At 38.8% G+C, this 27654-nt stretch overlaps 1 protein-coding gene across 1 annotated transcript in view; it reads right to left on the bottom strand.

The window, feature by feature from the left end:
• NKAIN3 (sodium/potassium transporting ATPase interacting 3) overlaps nucleotides 1-27654 on the bottom strand; it is a 412976-nt gene that overhangs the window by 8256 nt on the left and 377066 nt on the right. Inside the window, exon 5 of the mRNA XM_068396231.1 lies at nucleotides 16134-16194. Coding sequence (XP_068252332.1) covers nucleotides 16134-16194 — 61 coding nt within the window. The remainder of the gene's footprint in view (nucleotides 1-16133; nucleotides 16195-27654) is intronic.

Here is a 27654-nt window from a genome sequence, read left to right as displayed (position 1 = left end):
TAAGTGACAAGTAGTAAGAAAAGGAGCCAAAATCAACAAGAAAGAGGAAGCAAAAATGGGGGATTGATGATAAGTCAATCCTAGATGCATGAAGTCCAACCTTTCCAATGTTTGCACTTGTATAAACTTTCCAGATAAGCACATTTTTTGTCTAGGATCTCTACTTCAGTTGCTTTTCATTCTCAAGAGACATACTGTTCTTACACCCTTCACTGGACCAGCCAGACTGACCCAGCTATCTGCCTGGAGCCAAGACTATCCATTTTCCCCTCTTCATAATAAGTCTGAGCACCAAAGCCTCAAGTAATGTAGCAGAAGAATCACACATTCCCTGGCAGGATCCCAGGAATAGCTTCTCATTTACGTAGAGGACTAAAGGAGGGAAAAAGTGTGCAAGACAATTAAGAAAAGGAGGAGAAGAAGAGACATCAGTAATCATATGTGGCACCATGATTGCTGCTCTGTCTCTATAAAGTACTAGCAGATAGTAATCAGGTTAAAAAAGGATAAAGTCGTAGAAAATTACTAAGAGACAACCTTTTACATAAACTTTTATTACTGGAAGCTAGAAGGGGAATATTTCAGGTTTCCACAGTAATTATTAAGATTTTGCACCAGAATTCCTTCTTAGTCTTCACCTAGTGAGACACATCATAACTTCAAAAACTACCCTAGAATATAACACAGGAATACCACACTTCTCTGCAGGACTGTGCTGAAAGAAGCATCCCCTCACAAGTTGCCTTAAAAAGGCCGCTGGTACAGAAATTTTAACTAGATCTTTGCTATTGAACTCTGTCCTCATCATATCAATGTTGTGATATCCAAGACTTTAGTAGCAGATATTCAAAGATTTTTTATTTTCCAAGGATATGACTGCCCAGTAAGGTGAAAAAGGTATGAGGAAGATCAAAGTTGTTAGAAAGTGAAAGTGGCTCAAACCTTCTTATCCCAGATCCCTGAGTCATTCCAAATATGAAAATACTTTTCCATAATGTTCTCTGTGCCATGCCTTTGAAAGCTATTTACAGCCACACCATCCCATTACAGAAGTTAAATGGCAGGCTGCCTGATTATGTTTTTTTTTTCTTAAAGTAAGTATTTTTCAATCACTTTCAGGTCATTAAGGACTCCTGGCCACTACATGGTAAAAGTCCCTAGAAGAGTACAGTCATCACACATAAGGTCTATAGGAAAAAAACTTATGACAAGTTTATTATCACTAATTTGGTATCAGAAAAGAATATACTTTAAGCTGCAAATATTTTTTGGAATTTTTTTCTTTAGGCTTCAGCAAACACCCATTTTTTGTGACGTTGCGCTACCTGCAAACCCATGTGCAAAACTTAAGTTGATGAGGAATAGTCTTCCATTTTGGTTTAAAATGTTATATCTTACACTCTCTAAATGCTTATCAGAGCCTAATCTTTTTGGCAAAGCAAATCAGCCTGGGCATCAAACATCCCATACATCTCAGCATAGTTGGCTATGACTTACGTTATTCATCAGCAATGCTGTTCGAACTGAGTATTTCTGATGATACGTTTTTCTCCTATATAGGTCACTATTTTTCTGTTCCTCATTTTAACGACAATGCTAACATTTTAACGAGAATACTGACATTTTTTTTCTTAATTTTTTCTTGGTGACTAAAATACTTGTCTAATGACTAATAACAAAGTGACTTGTTATTTATTTATGGAAAAAAGCAAATGGAGATTGTGTTTAAAACCACTTCAAACAAAGCAAGCTTTTTCCTGAGGCTTGTATTTAAAGGTGCTATTGCTAGTTCTAAAATAAGATTTCAAATACATTGAAGGGTAGCCTTCTTTCTGCATATGACCAAAGTAAATTGCAAACTATTCCAGTTACGGCCTCCTACATCATTTCTACAGAGTAAGAAAATTAGAAATGTGAAAAATCTCAGCTCATTTGTTTTCACTAGTTACTGATTTTCCCCTCCCTGGCACCCTTTCTGATCTAATCCCTTCTGGTGCAGAATGCTCTGGGATTCCCTCTTTTTCTTACCATTAAAGTTACTATACTGCCTATGTACAAATTAAGCTAGCAAAATCCATGCATAAAAGATATTAAATGCCCAGAAACTACATCTATCAATTACGTTCACACAATACCAAGAGAGAAACAATGCCATTGAGCTTTCACAACACACCCAGGTGATCCACTAAAGGCAGCTCAAGTAGTCCAGAGTAAAGACTGTTGTACCGAAGGCTGCTACAGCTTCAGTCATACCTCCGAACACATGATCTTCACAATAAATGTGTCCAAGTTGGCTTCAGAAGAGACAGAACTCTGAAACTGCTATGTGAAGTTATGCTTTGATCTTTTTTGGTTGTCTGATTCAGGGATATATGTTATATATTAGTGTGCCTTTATATTTCTGCTGAGTTTGATGCCATAAACTACAGACTTATTTTAAAAATGCTTAGTGCAGATGCTAGGACTGACTGGAATTGATCTACCCCACTCAGAGTTCATCACTAAGTCACAGGTTAGGTGTTTTGTTCATTCAAGTTGTTCTTTTTCCTATCAGTTGAGTCCCACAGGGCTCTATTTCTGGCCTGCTGCTTTGTAACCACACCAATTTCTTTTTGCTTCAGTTATCTGTCAGTATGATCCAATTATTTACTCTTGAGACAAAATTTAAGTATCTATATCTGCCTGGTTATTATGTGTCCAAGAATATCACAACTGCTGTTTCTAACCTTAACTACATGTCATAGGTGCTTTAGTATGTGAAATTAATGTCCCCTTATATAATGCAGACCCTGTTCAACTCTATTGAATAATTAAAGATAAACTTCCTAGAGCAAAGTACTTACAACACCAAATGCATGACATAAAGCCATGCCTTTCAGAACACTCGTGACATTTGGAGGAAAGGATTTCTATGCATAGAAGAAAGTTCACATCATCCATTCACAACACAAGAATATTAACATTATTTTAAAAATTTAGATTATAGGACTGGAGCGACCCTTTTTATCATTGAGTGATTCTGGATTTTTGATTCCATTTTTCTAGGAATGAAAAACTGAACTTTGATGCTATCAGCCTCTGTGACATGATATTGCTTCATGTGTTTGTATATTTACTTGGTTTAAGAGTGAAGAGGAGTGAGGCAAGGATGTTCAGGAGAGCATGTCTGTGTGCACGGCACAGCACAGGACACAAGCCAAAGAGGCAAGGAGCTGCCAACCTCCTCCTCAAGCTGAGGCTGCAGTGGTGAGCAGCAAAGCAGGCAGGTCTTAGAGGTGATGGAGAGAAGGCACTGCTAAGGACCAGAGAAGCCAAGCAGGGTCTGCTGCAATTTAAGAAGCCAGAGACCACAACAAAGGAGGAAATGTTATAAGCCTCTCATTTCTATTCTGTATGATCTAGTAACTTTGAGTTTTCATTTTAAGAAGTGTGCTAGCTTATAATCCAAGTGAGATCCCACCTGGAGTACTGCATTCAGCTCTGGGGCCCCCAGAAGAAGGACATGGAGCTGTTGGAGCGACTCCAGAGGAGGGCCACGAAGATGATCAGAGGGCTGGAGCACCTCTCCCGTGAAGACAAGCTGAGAGAGTTGGGGATGTTCAGCCTGGAGAAGAGAAGGTACTACACGCCTTTGCCCCAAGGGATGATAGGATGAAGGGTGACAGTTTTAAACTGAAAGGGGGTAGATTTAGATTAGGTCTTAGGAAGACATTTTTTTCTGTGAGGGTAGTGAGACACTGGAACAGGCTGCCCAGAGAAGTTGTGGATGCCCCCTCCCTGGCAGTGTTTAAGGCCAGGTTGGATGGGGCTTTGAGCAACCTGGTCTAGTGGAAGGTGTCCCTGCCTGTGGCAGGGGGGTTGGAACCAGATGATCTTCCAACCCAAACCATTCTGTGATTCTACGATTCTACGAGTCTATGAATTAATTCTGCCTTTTTTGAGTTTTGTGTTGTGGTTTTCTTTGGGAGTTCTCTATGAAGGGAAGTGTGCACATCTGCTTCAAAGCTCTGTCTGACTAAAGCTCTGTCACATTCAGCCCATGCTGCAATTTTTCTTGTCTTTACTTTAGACCTCTATTTTCAAATCTTTCCTTTAAAATCTGCTTAACATCTCTGCCCGTTAATGTCTTTTGCTGTCAGTCAGGAGAGTTGTCTTCTTCCCTGATCCTTCCTTCCTTTATTAGTAGCTGACTTTGCTGGGGTCCAGGTACAGAACTACCATCTTTAACTTGACAGACTTGACATTTTAACTTGATGCATATGCTAAAACGTGTACTTCTAGTAGCCTGAGAGGTCAGGTATCAGCTTTTCCAGAAGAATATTGATCTTCCACTTTATGATATCAAGCACATTAACATTGTGTAACATTATTTTCCATTTCAGATGAGGCAATTTTTATTTCCACATCCTCCGTCTCATTTATCATCCTATCTTTGCCTCCATGACCATCAGTGATATTCTGTGTAGAAATCCTGCTTTACCACATGACATTTGCTCGTTAGTGTGGGGCATTGTATGCATTCCCTCCTCAGCAACTCCTGCTCACAGCTACACCATGCTTAGTGGTGGTTTGCTTCAGTTCGTGAGGAGGCAGACACCAAGGCTTTCTACCACACATCTTCCAGGATTTCAGCCTCTTTAAACTCCAAACTACTTTTCCTCTGCTAAGTGGACAACGCTGCCTCCAGCGCTGCTTGGAGACTTCCTCTCCTCATCCCAGCAGAAAATCCCACATTCTCCTTCTTTGACTAACCAGCAGGTAAGCCTGTGGTCCTACTGAGCCTTCTCTGAATTCAAGCCTACAGATCAGAAACAGTAGTGGATAAGCTCCTCCTGTGCTCTCCAGATTCTCAATCTTCTCCTTTCAATCTTTTATCTCTGTGGATAAGCACAAACCAGCAAGCTCTAATCTTCTGTTTGTTCTTGCCTTTAGTTTTTCAAGACGGGAAAGCCAGCAAAATAACTCCTCTGTCAATCAGTGTCATGCCAGCCTTCTCTAGCCCCAGTAAATGCACTATCAAGTCCTTCTATGGTCCCTCAGTCTGCCCCAGAATGTCTGATCATCTACTATTTCAAAGCCATTGTGGATATATCTGGTAAGCCTACTACTTAATCACATCCAAGTGCAGAAATGAGTACTCATTTGCCTCGGAGTGCTTCTCTGCAAATGGGGAAACTTATTGCACCTCATATTGTTATTGCTTTTGTCCCACTCTGTCTTCACCTTCAAGTGCTCTTGCTGATCGCTTAATATTTCTTTTGGCATTACTGTCTCTGTCACCAACTCAAATTAGCTCCTCCAAACCACAAAATATAATATGACTACATTCTCACCTTTGAAAACAGAGCTAAGAATGTAGAGCATTACAAAACTGGAGCTTACAATGGCCAGTGGTCTTCTCATATATGATGGAGTGAAAAAAGAAATATCACGCGTGTCAGCAAACATGATGGCTAGGAAAGTGGTTTTCTCGTTGTTAGAAAGTTGGTATCATTTCGTACTAGGAGAAAGATGAATGTGCAAAAGGGGAATAGAGTCTGTAACAGGATTAATACTAATTTTGAAGCCACCAGTGAATCAATCTGCTAATGATAAAGAAAGCAATACTCACCTCATCAATAAAAATATTCTCCCTGAAGAAAGATGAAATAAAAAATACACTTTTATGAAAAGCCTGTAACTCTCGAATTTCAGTCCTCCAAAATAACACGTTGTCATGATTAAGGAGGAAAAGAAAACAAGTAGAAATCAATGCCAAGGAATAAGAGTCATCATACAAATGGTGAGAGTCACATAGCATTACTTAGTTTTGCTGCACCTAACCTGTAATATTGAGAAAGACACAGATGTACTGAGGTTAAATTTCTGCTAACAAAACCAACTGTATATTTACTGATTCAAGGGAAAAGAATGTCAAATGAAGTTTAAAGTGAGTCCAGCTATGACCCAGATCACAGAGCACTGGTAAGAGGAAAACTTGTTATGATATAGAGCTAATAAAGCACATCAGCAACACAGACTAAATACAATAAACATAACATAGACTTTTTCAAAAATTGTTTTTTTTAGGAAGAGGTAATATATTTTATTTGGCCAACTGATCCAGCTGGAAAACCATATCAGCTATATCACCTGATTTAGTAAGATAGCAATTCTTGCTATAAATCTTGCTTCTCTTATGTCCTGAAATCATTAGGGCTATTGAAATAGTACAACTAGAAAATTGAAAAGTTCAACATACAGACAACAAGTCCAGATTTACAAATAGGAGGAATTTAGAAAGGTTATTTTATGAAGGGTCGAAGGTGTGATGACATCAGAGACACAGTAAAGAGAACTAAAGAATAGGTTCCAGTAAAAAATTCAACAGGATAAAGAAAAGGGTTTAGCAAAAAAACCCCTTAAATTAGTTTAAATATTTGAATATCTTCTCCTTTCTCTTGTTCTTTGACTGTGATTCTCCTATGAAATCCTTGTGATACTTTATTTGCACGGGCTTTTCTCTTGCTTTGATTTTATCAATAATCAATATTATTGATATTTCTTTTCCAAACAAAATTGACAACTTTTCTTGGTGGAACATGCTGGTTGCCTTTAGATTTATGAGATTTAGAGATGGATTATCAAAGATGGGTAAAACTATGGATAGTTAATTCTTATTTGAGTTGTTTGATTTGGCCACATTTTGAGAAAGTATATATTACCAAACAAAATGATCTTCCAAAATTACCTGACTGTCACCTGAAATTCATCTCTTGGTTCAACGTACTTCACTGACTTGTTCTGGTTAGCCATCTCCTCTTGAATTTATACAGTAGCTGCATTGCGAAGTAGTTGTCTGAGTAGCCTCTAAGGCCATAATGCATGATTACATACACTGGGATCCATTACATACAATGGGACCATTCTTGTTTGATTTTTATCATGGATACTCCCTTAAAACAAAAAATGAGCAGCTTTGGCTTTTTTAATGCTGTATTTCAAAGCTTAGTATTAGAAAGGAATTGTGAATAAACCTCAGCTTCAGGAAAATTCAGTGGCAGTCTTGTGGCTCAGCTGTTCTGTATGGATCTGTTTTCATTTTTTGAGGCTACTTGTCTGTAAGGAAAAAAGGGAGGACATCTTCTTTCTTAAATGCAAACCTCACTGACAGTCTCAGACCAAACCATGGCATAAAGGAAAGGACCATTGAGAACTCTGGCCACCCTAATTCATCCACAAGTCTGTTGAGTGTGTCACACATGTTGAGATATGTATAACGGGAAGCCATGGGAATATTTATCTCAATTGTAACTGTTCAGCTCACTGAATCCTCAGATTCTCCTTATCAGCATACAACCAAGATAATTTATGGCCTGGTGGAGAACCTGATTAATCCTGTGCCCTCCTTGGCATTCAGTACACCCAACTCATACACACGGGCACACCACTCACTCCAGGCTTAAGTCTCCCACACCAAAGGCAGCAGTTACTAAAAGACAGAGCTCTTAGGCATGATGTGTAACTGCGGAAATTACCCACTCAAGCAACAATGACAATGATATTACTTAAGCTAGAGGCCAGAAATTAGGATAACCCGTCTGCATGAAAGTAAAAGATTGGAGATGGCATTTTGTACAGAAGAGTGGAGTCTCTGAAAAGTTTCTTTTCAAGCTGACACACAGCTGTTGCCATTTAGAAATGAAGTAAAGAAGATTGGTACGGGATGTGGAAAATGGGATTTGTAAGAGGTTTTATTTTAATGGAGAAGGTGAGTGAAAGGTAGGAACAGGAAATGGGTACACACTTAGGCCTGTATGGTGATGTTAAGTGGAAAGCTCAGGAGACGGACGCTGGACGCTGGAGTAAGATTGATTTAACAATATATGCGATCTAAGTGAAAAGGCTAAGGTGCTGGCAACTGGGGGTTGGGATAGCATCCATTTAAAAGCAGATTTAATTTAAACAGAAAGGCCAAGGAGGTGGAAGGCAGAGACTAAAACAAAATCAATATTAAATTAGCTAAGTAGAAGTTTGAATCAAATCAGCTAGTTAAAAAACGGGCATACTGAGTATTTGGGAGTAGGGAAGCAATGCATAGACCTAAGAAATGTCAAGGAACTCTCAATAAACAATATATCTCCTCTAATCAGAATAATGTTTCATTTTAATAGGAATATTATTTATTACAGTAGTAAACAAAAAAATCTAAAGGAAGGTATGATCCCTAGTTTAAGGACAATTATATGATTATAATTATATTCATATTTGAAGTTAATTGTCTTTCATGTATAATGATATGTGTGTATATATATGGGATATAGCACATAACATTCAGAATCAATGGCAAGAAGGCCTTAACATGAATTATATTTGCAAAACAGAAATTCATGAGGTAGTAGTATCACGGAATCATGAAGCTAGTGATTGCAGCTCTGTACCTTTTGTATACTGAAGCCCACACCATTCATTTGGTATAAAAGAGATCTTTAAAAAAATATTAAATTTTACACTCCTAAACTCTCCCTCAACTTTTGTACAAAAAAGAGTGAGTGGATAACTCCCACTTGATCAAAATGATCAAGTATCACTTTGATATATGAAATAGAGGAGAGTATGTATTATATACTGAGCTATCTGTAGCACCAGGTAGCTGGCTCTGGGTACTCGAGTTTTTCTCACCCACACAGGAACATTTCAAAGTCGCATCGTGTGTTCACCACTACTGCTTTCACCTACTAATATTCTGGGGAATACCCAATAATAATTATTTGTGCTAAAGTGATCGAGGTGGTTTCTTTCCTACTGAATTTCAGGGGAAAAAAATCTGTCTTGTGCTTATGGGAAGAACTGTCAGAAGCCATTGGAAGACTCCTTACAATTTGAATGATTTATCCTTTTCCTTAATGAAAATAAATGAGCTGCTGGCTTGTGTGAAATGGCATCTTGACTATTATCTTCATACCTATTGCCAGGCAAGTTAGTCTGAGTTTAAAGTCATAATTAAACTTGATGCAGGAAGAGGAAATTAGAGGCCACTCTACAGTAAGAAACGAATTCTTTACTGAAGATAGACTAAAATATTTTACTCAAGTGGTATAGAAACTCAAGAGGGATTTCTTCAAGTTGTTTGATTCACACCTTATAGTAAGCTATACTCTATCAATGAAAAACTGGAGTTAGTTTACACATGTTATTTAAGTCATGCCATTTTCTCACACTTTGTCTGCACTATGTCTGGACAAATCTTACATGCTGCATTCCACATTGAATGTGTGGTACTTTCAGACAGATAACTCTGCTGCTGCTAGAAATATTTCACAGCCCAGACTTCCCTTTTCATATGCTGTGCACTATCTATTATTTAAAGACAATCTCTCAGCTAGAACAAGGTGCTCTGTAACAGTCCATGGAGATTACAACTGGAAACAAAGGCTATTTTGTACATTTTGCTAGGGGAATGTAAAAGCAGCGGGTGGCTACGGGTGTATGTTATTTGAGTTGTTTTCCTGTGACGGATTATTCATCTATAGTTTTTAAGCGTAAAAAAAGAAGGACAACCATGCTTCTGTTGCAATTTTTTTTGCCACTGACTTAACTGGGATCAAGATTTCTACTAGTATTTAGTATTTGTATTGTTTAACTGCTCTTATTTTACACCACCTCAGATGTTTTACCGTTGGTTGTATGCATTATATCCATGCACATGTTTCCATAGGAATGAGAACCAAGCAGTCAATGTATAATAACTAATGTAAAAAAAAGAAGAGAAAAAAAGAAAATTGAAATAGTATATAGTAGTAATTTAAATCATACAACAAACTTTGTGGTATTTCTTCCTTCATTTAATACTTCAGAATTAATTGTGTTAGTTTAGTGTAGGAGTGAGCATGCATTTTCAGTTAATTCACACATTAAGGCTAATGATAAATAGGAGGACCACAATGGGACTGTAAGCCCATACAATGTTGTTAGAATAACAGGTTATCCTTTTGTATTTCCAGTATGGCAGAAAGTGGAGTCAAGTATAGGTAGGGTGGTAAATAGGTGATTCTGCACCTAATCAACAAACCATCCGGACTAGACCTCTAATGTCTACAGAAAACTGTTCTTGACATTTTTCTCCATTAAAAGTTTGGTGGGATTAGCCTGGGCCACAGCTGAACTGAGGGAGCCTCTTGGGAACTCCTGGTGCCTATTTCTGGTCACACTTCAACCTCTCCTTTGATTCATGGCATCTGCAAGGCAATGAGAACAGCTGCTAGCAGGGAATGAATCACTCCCTGGCACCAGCCACCCTGAAACGTGGGCAGCACCTCAGTGCAAGGAGCAGCAGGAACCACCTATCATCAGCCAGACGTTTTATGGTGTTAGCTGGGCTCTCCCTGGCTTTCCAGATGTCACAGACAATGTTTGAGGACAGCTATGTTAGACTCTTCATCTTTGCAGGAGTCCACATTTTGTTTATTATTAGAATCATAGAATCATAGAATGGTTTGGGTTGGAAGGGACCTTAAAGATCATCTAGTTCAAACCCCCTGCCACAGGCAGGGACACCTTTCCACTAGACCAGGTTGCTCAAAAGCCCATCCAACCTGGCCTTAACACTGCCAGGGAGGGGGCATCCACAGCTTCTCTGGGCAACCTGTTCCAGTGTCTCACTACCCTCACAGGTAAAGAATTTCTTCCTAAGATCTAATCTAAATCTCCCCTCTTTCAGTTTAAAACCGTTCCTCCTCATCCTGTCACTACTTGCCCTTGTAAAAGTCCCTCTCCAGCTTTCCTGTAGGCCCCCTTTCAGGTATGGAAGGCTGCTATAAGGTCTCCATGGATGCCTTCTCTTCTCCAGTTAGAAAAACTGTTCATTTGAATGAATACTTACAGAATACATTTTGTTTATGGCATCCATTACAATTCTATGTTAGTGGTACGTATAGTCTACGGCCTGGCGAAAATAACTGGTTTCTGTTGTTCTACCACAAGTGGTATATCAAAGTTCTGGGGTTTTGGGTTGCTTTGTCACAGACTGAAGAGAAAGATGCAAAATGCTTTTCAAGCCTTCAAAAACACTGATAGTCCACTGCCATTTTACAGAAATGACAAAGCTGGGAGAATGCTGTCAAACTGGCAGCTATAGTGCTGTTTCAGTGCCAGGCAGTAAAACTTATTATCATTTTAAAAGTCCTCTGTCAAGCATATTCATCCATTGGTCAGTAACAACACATTTTGTTTCAATATCTCAAGTCATTATGGACTAAAGGTAAGAGCAGTGAGTGCTAAAGCCCAGTGGTGATCTGTGCTGCTTGGTTACTGTTCGGGAAGTTCATAAGTCCTCATGTTCAGTGAGGTACTTTAGATAGTCATTGTCTGGGGATGTTTGATTCTTGTAATGGCCAACAGAAATGTAGCGCAGGATCCTCCTTCTTGGTCATCTTTTGTATTAACCATTTAATGATAAAGATTCTTTTTTTCTAGAAGATAAACGGACTCAGCCGTATGGAAATTGCAATTGATGTAAAGGTATTAGTAGCGGGTTCCCCAAAACTGCTTAGTTGAGGAAAACTTATATATTTATATATAAAGGTAATCACACATACAAACATATATGGGTCTGTTGCTAATATTAGCTATTGCTAGTTTTTAATTCCTTTTGCAAAAGTAGCATATTTATAAGAAATATCATTGCTGGACCTACTGTGTAAACTGCAAATATTAAATTAAATGTGAAGAGAGAATTCTTTCTCTCTCATTTGATTGCTCCCAACAGATGCTCAATGGTGTGCATAAATGTAATGCCATATGTCAGATAAGGCAATGCAGTAGTTTTTCAATGGTGGTAATAATGTATCTTGCTTTACTCAGTATTTGTCTAATGATGGCATATGGAAGGTTCCTATCAATACCACAGTATGGGAAAACTCTTTTTTTAAAACAGATTCATCTTCCTCTGTTCTGAAAGTACAGCTGAGCTCTGAATACAACTGGCACAGGGAACAGACAAAAAAATAATTTTTTCTTTATTAATTTTGTTCTTGTGGTTTTATTTAGGGGATAAAACTTTCCTTCATGGTGAATGGAAGCCCTTTATTTTTGCCCATGTACAAAAGAGGCTTGAGCTTCCTCGGATTGACCTTTTTGTGTTTCGGTCTTGTTTTTATAATAAATGCTGAGATCACAATTGTAGGTTTGTGGCAAATCTTCCCCTCTGATTTCACTTTTTTTTTTTTTCCCTTACGAAATTTGTATGCAACTCAGCTTCCACTCCACAAAGTCACATACAGTACGGCACTGTCACTTCTGACATGTGTCAATGTCATATTTATGAACAAGTATTTAGCAGCAATACTGCTATCAATTGTTTCCCAAAGAAAGTCTAGAAACTATTTAGAAATTTAATAATGATTTTAACAATGTATTTTGCCTAGTCTCCAGCCTCTGCTTTATTAAAACCATTCCCTACCTCTGACAAGGTAGCAACAAGCTTCTGAGTTCATTTTTAGGAGAAAATGATTCATAAACAGGATAGTGACAGGCTTTTATGATTACAGATTTCACATATTCTGTTACTTCAAAAGGGCTTATACAGATTGATAGATCTACAAAGAAAGAAATGAAAAAATGAAGGGAAGAGATATAAATAGACTTTTTCATTAGGATGAATGATGGAAGGTATTAACCCCACTACAGTAGTGTGCCTTTACATGTCGTTCTTTTCATTCCTCTTTTGACCTTCTATCATCTTCCTTCTAAGTAAAAGTTAAACTACAGTCTGAAACGTAGGTGAGGTGAGCTATAGATGGAAATAAGTGTTTCCTCAAGCATTATTACTGTTTAGAAAAGTGTCCATCAGCCCAAAATGTCAGGCTCAAAATCCATTTAAGCACTGCACTAGTAGGCTAAACAGGCAGCTATTATTAATTTTTAAGTCTGCCTGATGGGTTCAGAACAAGAACTGGGGTTAACTCGATGCACTGAATATTGCAGAGTATATTTAATTAGGGGAGGCTTTTGACTCTCAGACCACTGAGGATTTATTCTGTGCAAAACTACTGCAAAACATAATAGAATAGCTGCATCTACATAAGAAAAGAATCTGCTGCATCATATTAAAAGGCATAAAATTGCTCTTTTGTTGCAGTTTTTTGGACTTTTGTCCTAATGTAATCACTGTCTACTTTTAACCTGACTACTATAAAGCACCACTGTACTTCTCTCTTAAAGAAATTTTCGTTCATTACGCTGCAAGTTAACAATGTGAATTTTTCCAGGATAAGTCCTGTTCTTCTCAGCTAATTACCTAACTAAACCGTTTTCCCACTGTGCCTTACACAGACGTCTCTTCATTTAAAACATATCTGTGGGATTGTTACAAATGAGTTAACATTTGTCTTCAATGTATTTATCTATAAGCACAGAGGACTCTAAAACAGAAATGGGCATTAAGACACAAATCAGCACAAAGTGAGATACTAAAGTGCTATGCTTTTGATCGAATTCAGCATCTTAAAAGAAAAAAAAAAGAAGTAATAAACGAGAAATTATTTTGCTTCACTGGTTGTAAAATCTTTTAGCTGTATCTGTTCTGTTTCTTTCCTCCACTTCCAGCACACCTCTGCCCCAGGTCATCCTCTGCTAACTAAAAAAATCTATTCACACAAGAATCTAGAAGATTATATGTAAAGGTACAAGTAAGGATGGGAACCTGGCCTGTTCCTAACGAAGGACATACATAAAGCTAAATTATGCCATACTTTCCAAGATGCGTAAGATGATTTTCACCTGTATGGAACAAAGCACCAAATTGCCATTGGCAGTTCTGGAAGACAAGCAGAAATTAAATGCAGGTCCCCGATTCCTTTGTGGAGAATGGGCACTGGGTTGGTTTTACACACTGGATCACCTTAGCCCTTCATGTGTTTTACTGTTTAGTATACATCAGCTGTTCTCCATTCTCGGTGATTTAAATTTCCATTCGTATCATATGGCACAAAACTCTCAAAAGACAGTAAGGTGGGCTCGCAGTCAGAGGAAAGTGGATCGGGCCTCGGATGTCAGAAACAGACCCTGCCCCAACTCTTCTGAAGTAGACACATTTTCTAAGTGAACAAGGCTGTTAACTTGACAATAACCCTCTTGTGAGACCCTGAATATAAACGGCATAAACTCTTTAGCAGGTGACTGCATTTTCCAAGAACATGTTGCATTCTTTGGTGGGAGTTTTGTCTTTCATGCACACATAAAACACGGACATGTGAAGCACACTATAAAGGACTAAAGAAAACCAACAATAATACAGCATACTTATGCAAAAAGTGAAGAGTCTGTCTTCCCAGGTACAGATATATCTGTGTTTGCATATGGGTGTGCATGTACACACACAATTACTCTTTTAAAGGCACTATAGTTTATGTCTTCCTTATCAGTCTGCTGTCCTTTCCAATCATTTAATGAAGCCTCCGTGTTCCAGGAATTTTGTTAGTAATTGTCTCAAATGAAGTTTCCAGATAAACATATGATGCCCTAGCTACCGTCATGACTCACCACAGATATATGGAAAGGGCAGTTGCCTCTGGATTTCACTGACCAAAGACTCTGTTTATACATCCCAAATTATATGGCTGTCTTGCTGCAGCACTATCCTCTGCTGTCACCCTGTGTTACCCGTTCCTGACTAACTGTCAATTCCCAGCTTTCCAAGGGAGCGTTGTCTGGGCTTTTCCTCCTCCTCAAGACCTAAATTTCATGTTGCTTCTCCAAGTGTTCATATTTCTGTGTTACAGCACCAGTCTTTGTCTGGGCTCCTTGCACCTTTTCACAGTACACTATGTGCACAACATGCTTATGACTCCTTCCCATTCAGTTTTATCTGAGAATATCTTTGATATATTTTCTTCCTATTAGAAACCTAAATGACACTGTTAAAATAGATTTGACATTAATGTCTGTTGCAGTATGATGGAGAACTGAACATTGTACAGTTTGTAGCAATGGAAAAGTATTTTGTTTATGGTCCTTCACACTGTTTTCAATCAAAAAAGTCTGTTTTTTCATCACAGTCATGAATTACTTGAATTATGTTTTCAATAAGATTTTCCAGATATTATCAAATGCTTTCCTACAAACCAAATTAGTTTTTTCTACTATATTCATTTCATCCACTAGTGCTATTCTGTGAAGAAACAACTTTGTTAAGATTTATGAATAAAAGTTTATGAATAAATATTTGATTGTGTATTTTTTATCCTATAGCCATAAAGTGGTATTGGCATTTGTTCCTTTTTTTTTTCTTTTCCTAGAGGTAGATGTTTTACTACTTAATTCCTCATATATGAGAGGAAGTGACTGACACAATCACACATTCTCCCTTTTTTTAAATAGACTTGTTCTTGTATTTGCTCCTCTTTGCTCATCCAATATCATTCCGGTCTCACTACTGCTTTTACCAATCCCTTTGCTAGTCATGTAGGTATGTCAAGCTTGTTAGGCAATTCTCACAATCTCTTTTCACACAGCATCCTACCAAAGTGTTCAACATATTCAGATTTGTCCAATGCCCATTTAATGACTTTTGATAAATACTTTTTGAAAGGTGTTCACATTTTCAAACTTGTTCGGCAATATGGGTATGTATATAAGGGTTTTCTTGATAAAGGCAGGTTAAGAACATGGGGTCAGCATTTCAGATGCACGATCTAGTTACTTGTAAGTGTTGAACAGCTCTATATAATTATTGATCAGAGTGATACTGTACATTGTAAATGGCTTGACCTGTCATCTCCATTAACTTTACTGCTGTAAAAATTGTCATTTGGAAAAACAGACTAAATCTTTTCAAGAGCTTTGATTCAAATTTAAATGAACATACATAAAAACATATATATATGCAATACAGATCACAGGCTTTTCAGCAGTATGACTGGCTCATGCAAGCGGTTCACAGATCCCTATGAAGAAGTTTAGTAAGTAGAATTCTGACATGTAAATAAGGTGGTAGTACCTAAATAAATATGTGTTTGAGCAAAATTGGTTGCGTACGTGAAAGCCAGATTCTGCCATTTTCAAACTTTGTTCTTTGCCTTGGTAGTTAATGCAAGACTAAGTCTCACCCCGGGTACTGTGGCTCCAGAGATGGAGAGGTGTGTATCAGTACTTACAGCTGTCCTCTTCCTCCATGAAAATACTGATCACGTAACAGGCATACACAAATCCAATCAGCTGCATGAAAGAGGAGGAAAAGCAATCATTAGAACACATTGAGCACTTACTAAGCTTTTAGTACAAAGCTATACAAATACAGATATCAGAGCTATATTCCGAAAAGATTTGCTTCAATTTCCTGAATTCATACGTACATTTCAGTGCAAGTGGTCACAAACAGCTAAATTAAAGGCACTTTCTCTCTTCTGTTCATGTTGTATTGTATTTTAAAATCTTTTCCTAGCCCCACTGAGATCAGTATTGATGAACACTACTATGGAGTAATACTGATGGAAAACACTTGGACCTTGTTGTTCAGCTATTAGTTACATTCCTTTGTTCAGTACCTCTGTTCTCACGAGAACATTAGTCCACATAAACGTGGGCCCCCTAAGCACCTAATTACTCATTAAAAAGATAAAATATTTATTGACTGCTACAGAATTTAGTCATATAGTAAAGCTTGCATGGATTCTACAAGAGATGTCTTTTTCTATTGTATAAAGTGTCTCCATGAAGAAATCCTTGGTAAAAGTTTAATTTGATATGATGTGAAACGTCAAGATGTAGCTAAACAGTAAAGCTGGGTTATAATTCATCAGTGTCAGGAAACACCTTATCAGAAGGGCCTATCAGTAGATCACATTTACTATGCAAGAAATGAGCAGACTCATTTCCCCCAAAGGACAACACCAGCAAAATCATGCCATTATTTTAACAGCATCTCCCACAAAACATCCTCCTCAACCCAGATCTGTGTAACTTGTGCCACTGAGAGGAAAGGATTAAGATCTTTAGGATCAGGGAATGGAAACTCCTCTCATTGTCTTTCCATATAGACAAAATATTTTCTTATGACCACCACCAAAGAAGAAGAAAATCCACTGGGCAATGAAACATATTAAACTGCACTGCCCAGACATATCCATGCTTGAGAAAATACTGTTTGTGCAGCTGTACAGAATTCTTGCTATCTGAAAGCCTTGAAAAGACTGTTCATAAGAGATTTCTGAAATACCCCAGAGATTAGTTTTAAGAAAACTCCTTTTTCTCTGGTCCATACAAAAAATCTAATTAAAATCATTCTTCTAAGAGTGTCACGGATCAACCATCTGAGAAAGAGGTAATTTAATAGTATCTAGACAGGTATAAGCTCCTTCAGAGGCACAGAAATCTTTCCAACCTGCTTTCAGGTTGGGCTGCACTAGGAGCTTTACAAGCAGCTCCAAGAGCCTCTCTGCAGACAAAAAGCTTGTCCACACAAGCGAATTCAGGGAAGTTAAGATGAATTAACTAAAGCTGTGAAATCAATGCACATAAGATAAAGTACATTAAATCCCTATGTGGCCTTTCCCATTCAGAAATAAAATGGCCTTTAGTTCACTGTAGCTTAATCCTCCTCCAAGGGATTAATCTTCCCAATGGAAAATTAAGCTACAGTACAGTAAAGCTGAGTTACTTGTGAATGAGAGCAGTCCCAGTGCTGCAGCGCAGTCCTGTTGGAGCTTCCTCTCCAGGGCATTCACCTCACTGGTGTTTCAGGAAAGTGAGTTTAATCCAACTTTCCTCTCACTCTGAGCAGACTGCAGTATTGGCAGCTTCCTTGGCTTTTTTTGGGGGACCAATTTACTGAGGTAGTATTGCCACAGCCTCTATCAGGTGGACACCACTTTGTTGTACTGATGCTCTGCGCCAGCTAAATGCAAACCATCTCTGGAGGAGGTGCTTGAGGAGATGGCTAGGACCAAGCTGTGCCTGAGCTACCAAGCCCTGCTGTGCCTGATGTCATGGTGCATGCAGCTGGATGGGACCTAGAGCCACGGTGGGGCTGGCTGGCCCAGTGAGAGCCCACGTTTACCTGCTGAAGACTGTGCGGGTGGGTAAGAGGAGTCCAGCCTCCTGCTATTAATGAAAATGGGATCTTGTGGTTCTACTACCGTGCACCTCCAGGACCAGCACTGGCTTACGGACCCCTTCACAGATTAAGCAGACTTTTTCCCTAAACTTCACAGTTTAGAGCACCTTCCAGGCATGACAACTGAAGCAATATGATATAAAGGCTTCTAAGGGATCAAAAAAACAATTGTACTTGAGCTATATTGCTTGTTCCACCTGAACGTTACATATAGAATAAATGATTATTGCATTAGTACCACACAAATACCAGAAAACATGTAGCTTTTCATAAGGGAATGTCACCTGTTATTTACAGTATTTCCTTTTCACCATGCATGCTGTGCAATTTGACTGTGTAAGTCACTTGGGTTTGTTTCTTTTCCCTAAACATGACTGAAATATTTTGAACAGTAAAACTGCTGAGTAAATAACGAACATGATAAAAATGAACTGTAGTACAGCTTATGGGTTAAATGTGAAGGAAGATCAAATATTTATAATTATTTACTATTTTCCAATCATGTATTTCTTTTTTTTTTCTTAATAGCATTCTGTATTAAATTAAATTTACTTTTAGAAATGAAATTCCTTCTTTATATGTACATGCGTACTCCACATCCATGCATATTATATAAAACATCTCTCCGCAAGGGCTTCCAGGAAACTTCTCACACATGTCTAAGATAATGGACAGGTAGATAAAGCACAGAAAAAGACTTCCACTCTAATGTGGAAGAAGCCACCTGACACAAAGAAGAAAGCAACAGGGGAAAAATACTCTAAGACATCTTCCCTCCAAAGAAGTATGGGGCGTGACAAGCCTGATTGTTTTAACAGTCCTAATAGCTTACATCTTGCTCTTTCAGGAGATCTTCTCCTTAAAGTAAATTTTTTCCCACTCTCTTCAGTGTTTGAAACACACTTTGTCTAATCTACGACCTTCTTGCAAAATCAGTCAGTCCGCTCTCTGCTTCTCGACCATTTTTTATATTTCTCAGCATTAGTAGATAAATATTCCTCAGTCAGATAGAAATCACTGCCACCTGTTGTGTTTATGGCATATACTTGTTTAAAATATACCATTATCCCTCATCTGTTTAGTTATTAATACCAGGATAAATAAAATATATATTCTCTCTCTCTCAATTTCATGGTCTTTTTTGGGGAAAAAGAAAGATCAGGTCTCTAATCACGCTGGGAGGTATCATAATCCACCATATTCCAAGAATATATTTCTGTAATTAAATGGCAGAATGCACATTTCTGAAAGAATAAAGCAACAAAGAGGAAAAAGAGCCCTTTAGCATCAATTGTCAAGTATTGCTGTTCACAGACAGACAGCAATGTTTGGCTTGTAACATACGAGTAACTACAGTTGGGTAACTGAGAGAATCACAGAATCATTTTGGTTGGAAAAGACCTTCAAGATCATCAAGTCCAACAATTAACCTAACACTGCCAAGTCCAACACTAAACCATGTCCCTAAGCACCATATCTACACGTCTTTTAAATACATCCAGGGATGGTGACTCCACCACTTCCGTGGGCAGCCTGTTCCATGGCTTGATAACCCTTTTGGTGAGGAAATTTTTCCTACTATCCAATCTAAACCTCCCCTGATGCCATTTGAGGCCATTTCCTCTCATCCTATCACTTGTTACTCGGGAGAAGAGACCGACACTCACCTTGCTACTACCTCCTTTCAGGTAGTTGTAGACAGCAATAAGGTCTCCCCTCAGCCTCCTTTTCTCCAGACTAAACAACTCCAGTTCCCTCAGCCGCTCGTCACAGGACTTGTGCTCCAGACCCTTCACCAGCTTTGTTGCCCTTCTTTGGACTTGCTCCAGCACCTCGATGTCTTTCTTGTAGTGAGGGGTCCAAAACTGAACACAGTATTCGAGGTGTGGCCATACCAGTGCTGAGTACAGGGGGACGATCATCTTCCTAGTTCTGCTGGCCACACTATTTCTGATACAAGCCAGCATGCTGTTGGCCTTCTTGGCCACCTGGGCACACTGCTGGCTCATATTCAGCCGGCCACTGATCAACAGCCCCAGGTCCTTTTCTGCCAGGCAGCTTTCAGCCACTCTTCCCCCAGCCTGTAGCACTGTATGGGGTTGTTGTGACCCAAGTGCAGGACCCAACACTTGGCCTTGTTGAACCTCATACAATTGGCCTTGGCCCATCAATCCAGCCTGTCCAGATCCCTCTGCAGAGCCTTCCTACCCTCAAGCAGATCAACACTCCCACCCAGCTTGGCGTCATCTGGGAACTTACTGAGGGTGCACTCGATCCCCTCGTCCAGATCATTGATAAAGATACTAAACAGAACTGGGCCCAACACTGAGCCCTGGGGAACACCACTTGTGACTGTCCGCCAACTGGATTTAACTCCATTCACAACAACTCTTTGGGCCCAGCCATCCAGCCACTTTTTTACCCCGCGAGGCATATGCCCATCCAAGCCATGAGCAGTCAGTTTCTCCAGGAGAAATTCGTGGGAGACTGTGTCAAAGGCTTTACTAAAGTCTAGGTTCACAACATCCTTTCCCTCATCCAGTAAGCAGGTTATCTTGTCATAGAAGGAAATCACATTAGTCAAACAGGACCTGCCTTTCATAAACCCATGCTGACTGGGCCTGATTGCCTGGTTGTCCCGTACGTGCTGCGTGATGGCGCTCAAGACGATCTGCTCCACGACCTTCCCTGACACTGAGGTCAGACTGACAGGCCTGTAGTTCCCGGGATCCTCCTTCCGGCCCTTCTTGTAGATGGGCATCACATTTGCTAACCTCCAGTCAACTGGGACCTCCCTGGTTAGCCAGGACTGCTGATAAATGATGGAAAGTGGCTTGGTGAGCACTTCCGTCAGCTCTCTCAGTACCCTTGGGTATCAGATACCTTGGGTATCCAGCCCCATAGACTTGTGTGTGTCTAAGTGGTGTAGCAGTTTGCTAACCATTTCCCCTTGGATTATGGGGGTTCCCCATCCCTGTCTTCCAGCTCAGGGGGCTGGGTACGTGGAGAACAACTGGTCTTACCACTAAAGACTGAGGCAAAGAAGGCACTGAGTACCTCAGCCTTTTCCTCATCCTTTGTCACTATGTTTCCCCCTGCATCCAATAAAGGACAGAGATTCTCCTTAGACCTCCTTTTGTTGCTAAGGTATCTATATAAACATTTTTTATGGTCTTTTACGGATATCTACAGTACAATTAACATGAAGTGATAAAGTGGGAATATACCCTTCTACAGCTGAGACCTGTTTCCAGATCCTTAAACAGAGTTATAGCCACCACAGTGTGAATATTTTTATAAATGAGTTAATTAAGACCCCTTCTTTTGCTTTATTGATGGACATACTAATAAAATATTTATTCCAACAAATTATTTTGCTATCTTGATTAACCTAGCTGCTGTTTAATTAATAACGTTATGCTCATGTGAACCCATCTAGCCATCATGTTAATTGCCAATTTGCAGTGTGATGACTGATGTGTACTGTCCAGCTTCTTGATATTGGAAATGTAGGCTATTGACCTGGCACCAAGTGATAGACTTAAATGTGTGTTTCCTGACAACTGAAGAAAATGTGATGCAAATGAGCTGGAAGACAATTTTCTCATCTTGGGCTTCAGTAATCATTCAAAGGGACCAATGAAGTGGTTGGAACAGGACGTCCAAAGCATCAAAAGTCACTAGCACCTCAAAGTATAAATGGAAACCTCTGTCTTGGTCCAGAGAGCAATTTAGATGCCAAGGTGGGCTTGTCTTGACAATGTTGAGTTTCAAGGCATGGAAAGCTTCTGGGATCCCTGCACTGTACAGGGGACTGCCTGTCTTGCCTGCAGCGCCCAGTGTAGTAAACTGTCTCAGAATAGTACTTGTCAGTGTTATTCTGCCGAATATCAAGTGGGAAACCATAGGAAGAGGCTGTTTTCCCCTGCTTTCATCCAGGTACACCGTGGTTAGTCTACATATCTTGCTCTGAAGACAATAAGCAATACATAAAATACTCAGATATTTCATGGAATCACAGAATGGTTTGGATTGGAAGGGACCTTTAAAGATCATCTAGTCCAACCCCCCTGCCGTGGGCAGGAACATCTTTCACTAGATCAGGTTGCTCAAAGCCCCGTCCAACATAACTTTGAACACTTCCAGGGATGGGGCATCCACAACCTTCTGGGCAACCTGTTCCAGTATCTCACCACCCTCATAGTAAAACATTTCTTCCTTATGTCCAATCTAAATCTACCCTCTTTCAGTTTAAAACCATTGCCCCTTGTCATCTCACTACAGACCATGGTAAAAAACTTCTCTCCATCTTTATTATAAGCCCCCTTTATATATTGAAAGGCCCCAATAAGGTCTCCCTGGAGCTAAATAACCCCAATTCTCTCAATCCTCTGATAATTCTCATATCCCTCCTCTGGACCTGCTCAAACAGATCCATATCTTTCTTGTGCAGGGGACCCCAGAGCTGGATGCAGGTGGAGTCTCATGAGAGTGGAGTAGAGCGGCAGAATCACCTCCCTTCACCTGCTGACCACACTTCTTGTGATGCAGCCCAGGATACGATCGGCTTTCTGGGCTGCAAGCGCACATTGACAGCTCATGTCCAGTTTTTCATCCACTGGGATCCCCAAGTCCTTCTCCACAGGGCTCTCTCAGTCCATTAATCCCCCAGTCTATACTGATATTAAGGATTGCCCTGACCCAGGTGCAGGATCTTGTAATTGGCCTTGTTGAACTTCATGCGGTTCGCATGGGCCCACTCCTCGTGCCTTGCAAGGTCCCTCTGGGTGGCATCTCTTCTATCTAGCATATCAACTGCACCACTCAGCGTGGTGTCATCAGCAAACTTGCTGAGTGTGAACTCAATCCCGCTATGTCATTAATGAAGATATGAAATAGCATTGGTCCCAGTATGGACCCCTGAGGGAGACCACTTGTTACTGGTTTTCTTTTGGACATTGAGCCATAACTCTTTGGATGCGGCCATCTAGTATTTTCAGAACTACCAATGTTTTCATGCTAAAACCTTATTTCTTCAATGACTAGCTGATAAATGTTGCTCACATTCTCCAAATCATAGCAATGAACAGTCTCAGGCTGTGGGAAACAATCGTCACCTAGGCTAAGTTGGCAAATATTTCAGTGTGGAGTGCACAAAGGGATTTCTTATTAGTGGAACATGAGTACATTCATATGATGCTATTATCAAGGCTTTTGATACATAATTTATTTTCTGCTGATAGCCTTAGGTAGAAGTGAAGTAGTAGTCTCTGTTATTTGTCTCCCATGCAGTAGAGTCTCTAGAGGACCTAAATGCTTTAGTCTAACTAAAATCTCTAGGCTGAAGCTATGGACATCTACATGTAATATAAATGCCTAGTTTAATAGAAGTGAAATTAGATTATATAATTGTCCATCATTAAACTGTAAGAAACTATGAAAACATGTAAGAAATTAAAAAGCTAATCATCTGAGCAAATATATGCTGTGCCATATAATTGTTTTAATAAATGAATATTGCTAGAATATATCCTATTAAAAAGAAGAACCAAACTGAGTGTAAAATGTATATGTACTTGCAAATTAATGTATTTTAACAGTTACCAGTCAATGTGGATTAACCTTTCCTTAGGAAAAGAAGGATAAATGCAAAATAAAATTAGACGTGATTATTTAAATCAAGGCTATTGTCTGCAGACTGAAACATTTTTGATTAAAATTGATGATTTAGATAATTTTGATTTAAATCTTTCTGCTTGGCTTTGTCATCATCAGCTGTGGCCTTTAAATCCACTCTCATAGTAATTAATTCCTGTCTATCTATCTGCTTCACAGACTGCAGTTCCACTGGTTCAAAGGAGATATGTGCATGTATACCAGGTATTTAAGATTACATGAAGCAGTGCCCTAGGCTATCAGATTAATCTTCAAGATCAGGTGTACAATAGGACACTTATCACCGTTAAGCTACTGCTCAGAGTTTTGTAGAGATATCATTACAACAACATAGGATCATCCAAATAAACTAAACAAACGTCCTGGCTCCCAGAGGATGTATGCGATGTTATAGGTAAACTAGATTTGGAAGATTCCTTCAATCAAAAAGATAAAGAGAACTGTGCTTCACATCCTTCCTTGTACACACCCAGTCCACCCAGATTGTCATCTCACTGAATACGACTTTTTACTGACTTCTTTTTTGCCGATGTCAGCTGAAGAACGATATTTCCCATCTATCTCTGTGGTACTTGAGACGTGTAACTTGGCAAACGCAACTCCTGTCTTCTGCAAGATATTTCACTATTGCTCAATTTCCAACAATGATTATACAGGTATGAAAGCAGAAGAAACTCTTTAAATTGAATATGTATGAAAAGGGTGTAGGATACAAAGCTTGACAAGACGTCTTTAACTTATAAAATGGAAACTGTGTCGCAAGAGTGAATTCACTGTAGTAAGAAGGTTAAAATGCATTAAATTACAAAATATACTGACTATTACTGTCTTTTGACTAGTATTTTCAGGAGAGCTAACAAATTCTGAGGAAGGAGCAGAATATGAGTAGTTAATCTTCTTAGCAACCTACTTGCCACTAACATTTTTAACACTCTGCAAAGAGGACTGTAAAGCCCTTTTCTTGCTGTAAAGACTAGTAAAGCATTAAAATAAAACAGAATGGGAGATACATAAGAGAAATAGCATATTATCCCAGGATCTGTGTGTACAGGTGAGCCAGCAAAACAGAAATATGACTAAGATTATCATGCATGAAGAAATTATAACTCCATGTATTTCAAGACAATGATAACAGAGCCAAAAATGCAATCTGGAGAAAAGGAGACAGGATCAAGAGTAACAGTAGCATAAAGTTGTAGTATGACAATAACCATTCACTATAACTGCATGACTATATAGTATATACTATTGTATATAGTTATCCAATCTTATGACTGTATATAATTATGCCCTATAACTGCTTGATTATACACATTATATTAGAAATATATTGTAAAACTATATAATTATATGCAATTTCAAAACTGAATGCAATTTTTGAATTACAGAACAGACAATCTCAAAGGTATGTTCTCATTTTCTAGAACTAAATGATGAAATGCATAACATTTTATAGTGGTATCAGTAGAAGTCCCAGCCTTAAAGTACTTAGAAATCTAAAAGCATAAAAGAAGACAAACAATTGGAAAAACGTCCAGAAAACATAGTGGGATATGGTAGCAGCAATTTCTGAAGTACATTATATTGTCTAACCGTTATTTTTTTTTCTTTCCTACATCTACCTAAAATCTACTGGATTTGACTCAAATAAAATTCAGGCTTTAGGGGCATTGTCTACCAATTTCAGCAGTACAACCCAGAGTCGGTCTGGTTGTGCTATGCCATTTACAGCTGTAGTGAAGAGCTCCCAGAGGCTACAACTCTGATAGGCCTTAAAATGTGTTAAGGACTGTAAAAGTGGGTGAGAGGCGCTTACAGGTACTTTTGCTTTATATTGATCAGGGAGAAACAAGTGAGCAGAGATACTAAAATAAATGTCTATTCTTAAAATACATAGAGGCTGCTGTTGACTAATACTGCAGGAGATAATTCCTCTTGAGTGCCACCTACCTAGCTCTGGGAGAGGAGAGCAGCATGCTGGAAAAGACTATACCTGCTAGCTACTGTGTTTTTTGAAGTCCTATCCTGTATCTGCTCTTCCCAAATCCTGGTCTCCACAGTGTCTCTTCATCTTTAAAATAAAAATTGTATTTGTCAATCTTAATTTTCTCAGGCCAAGATCAGAACCATTGCTACCTGCACTTCGTCTGGGAATTTATTTCTCCAACAGCATAATCATATAACTACCTCTATTGCCCACTTGCCCAAAAGGCCTTTACCAGTTAAGAGAGAGGAATGCCGTGTCACGCAGCCAAGGTGTGTCCCAGCTTGGTTAGGGTTGGGAAAAACAAGCAAGAACATTGTGTGTTCTCTTTCCCTCTCTCACAAGTATTTAGCTTAGTTACAGCTTATTCTCCCTGCTTTGTTTTTGTTGCAGGACCTTTAGAAAAAATAATGTATGTTCTGAGAACAGAAAGTTGGAGGATTTGGAACAAACTGTTTAATCCAGACTCCTGTGTAATTCTGTAGGTTATAGAATTTCATCTAGATACTGTGGTAGCCCAATGATAACATTGTCAGAGCATTCCTCACATACTAGATTGGGGTACTGGTGCTCCAGATTAGTTATGTTCACAGAAAGGATCTGGGAACCTTTGTCCTTCCCTCACACAAGAGAAAGAAGCAAGCCTCAAGCATTAATCCTATTTATTTGGTTGTCTATCATGTGACAGACATCTATGTTCTATATTTTGAATAAAATTAAATTCTCAATATGTAAAAACACTGAACACAGTATTTAAACATGGCTGGTCAGAATACAGTGTTTTATCTTGCAATGTATTAATTGCTTGTTAATGATTTAAATGAATACAGTGAAAGGCAATGGCGTAAAACAGAGCCAACCTCAAACCTTGAAAGTTAAAGAAAAAAAGGATGGAAAGGGAAGGGGATGAGGGTGGTAAGATGGAAGAGGGAGAGAAGGGAGATCTATATCTGAAGAGACTCTAACAAAATCACCAGAAAAGAGCTGGATAAACAAGCAAGACTTTCTCTAGATCTAGTTTTCCTCTGGTGTGCAAAGAAAATAAAAGTTCTCCTAAGAATGGGCTCAAAGTTCTCATATTTAGGTTAATGACTAATTAGCTTGTCAGCTGAATAACAGGGAGTGAGAAAACCCTTTACATTTAATTTTACAATAAGCAGACAGAATGATGGCCTGCCTTCATTTCTGTGAACTGGACTTAGTGTTATTTGTTTTTATATTTTCTAAATAACTACTTTTATTTGCTTTTACCTTAACTTGTGAGTCTTAAGGACAATTTCAGAGCTACTTCCAGATGACATGTTATTTCACTTCTTTTGACAAAGCAAAGAAATTCAGGTTTGATCGTGTCTTGTAACCCAAAGTGTTTCTTCAAGGTATCCATCAGGTAATGATTTCACCTCCACTAAGTTGCACATACCCCTTTGGAAATTGGTACGAAATCAGAAGAAAGAATGAACTAAATGTCTGCCAGTGACTAGAGCCAATGTAAATCTCTTTGGCATCTGACAAGGTACTTGGGAAGGTTTCTTAATTCCAGGGAAACTGATTATGTATGTAGGAGGTACAAAAGTAAACTCCTTTTGGAACAGCAGCATATTGCAAATCTTGGCCATTTCTTATGCTAATACTCCTTTTAAAATTCTTCCACTGCTTATACTGCAATTATGAAAGACGTCCTTTGTTGATAGAATGCCAAAAGATATTTTTTCCCTCCTTATTAGATCAGATGGCACATAATGAGTGTTATTTCCACTTACTTGTGGCAATAGATATAGAGAATGCATTTTAATTCCAACAATGCATTGCAATCTGTAGGCATTACTTATTTTTTCCTGAATGATTTCTTTATCTTCATGTACCATGTAAATAATACGTGCATGAAACTATTATATCACCATTA

Source organism: Nyctibius grandis, chromosome 3 (genome assembly GCF_013368605.1).
Source record: "Nyctibius grandis isolate bNycGra1 chromosome 3, bNycGra1.pri, whole genome shotgun sequence".
Taxonomy (NCBI): domain Eukaryota; kingdom Metazoa; phylum Chordata; class Aves; order Nyctibiiformes; family Nyctibiidae; genus Nyctibius; species Nyctibius grandis.
This window is presented reverse-complemented; position numbering and strand designations above follow the sequence as displayed.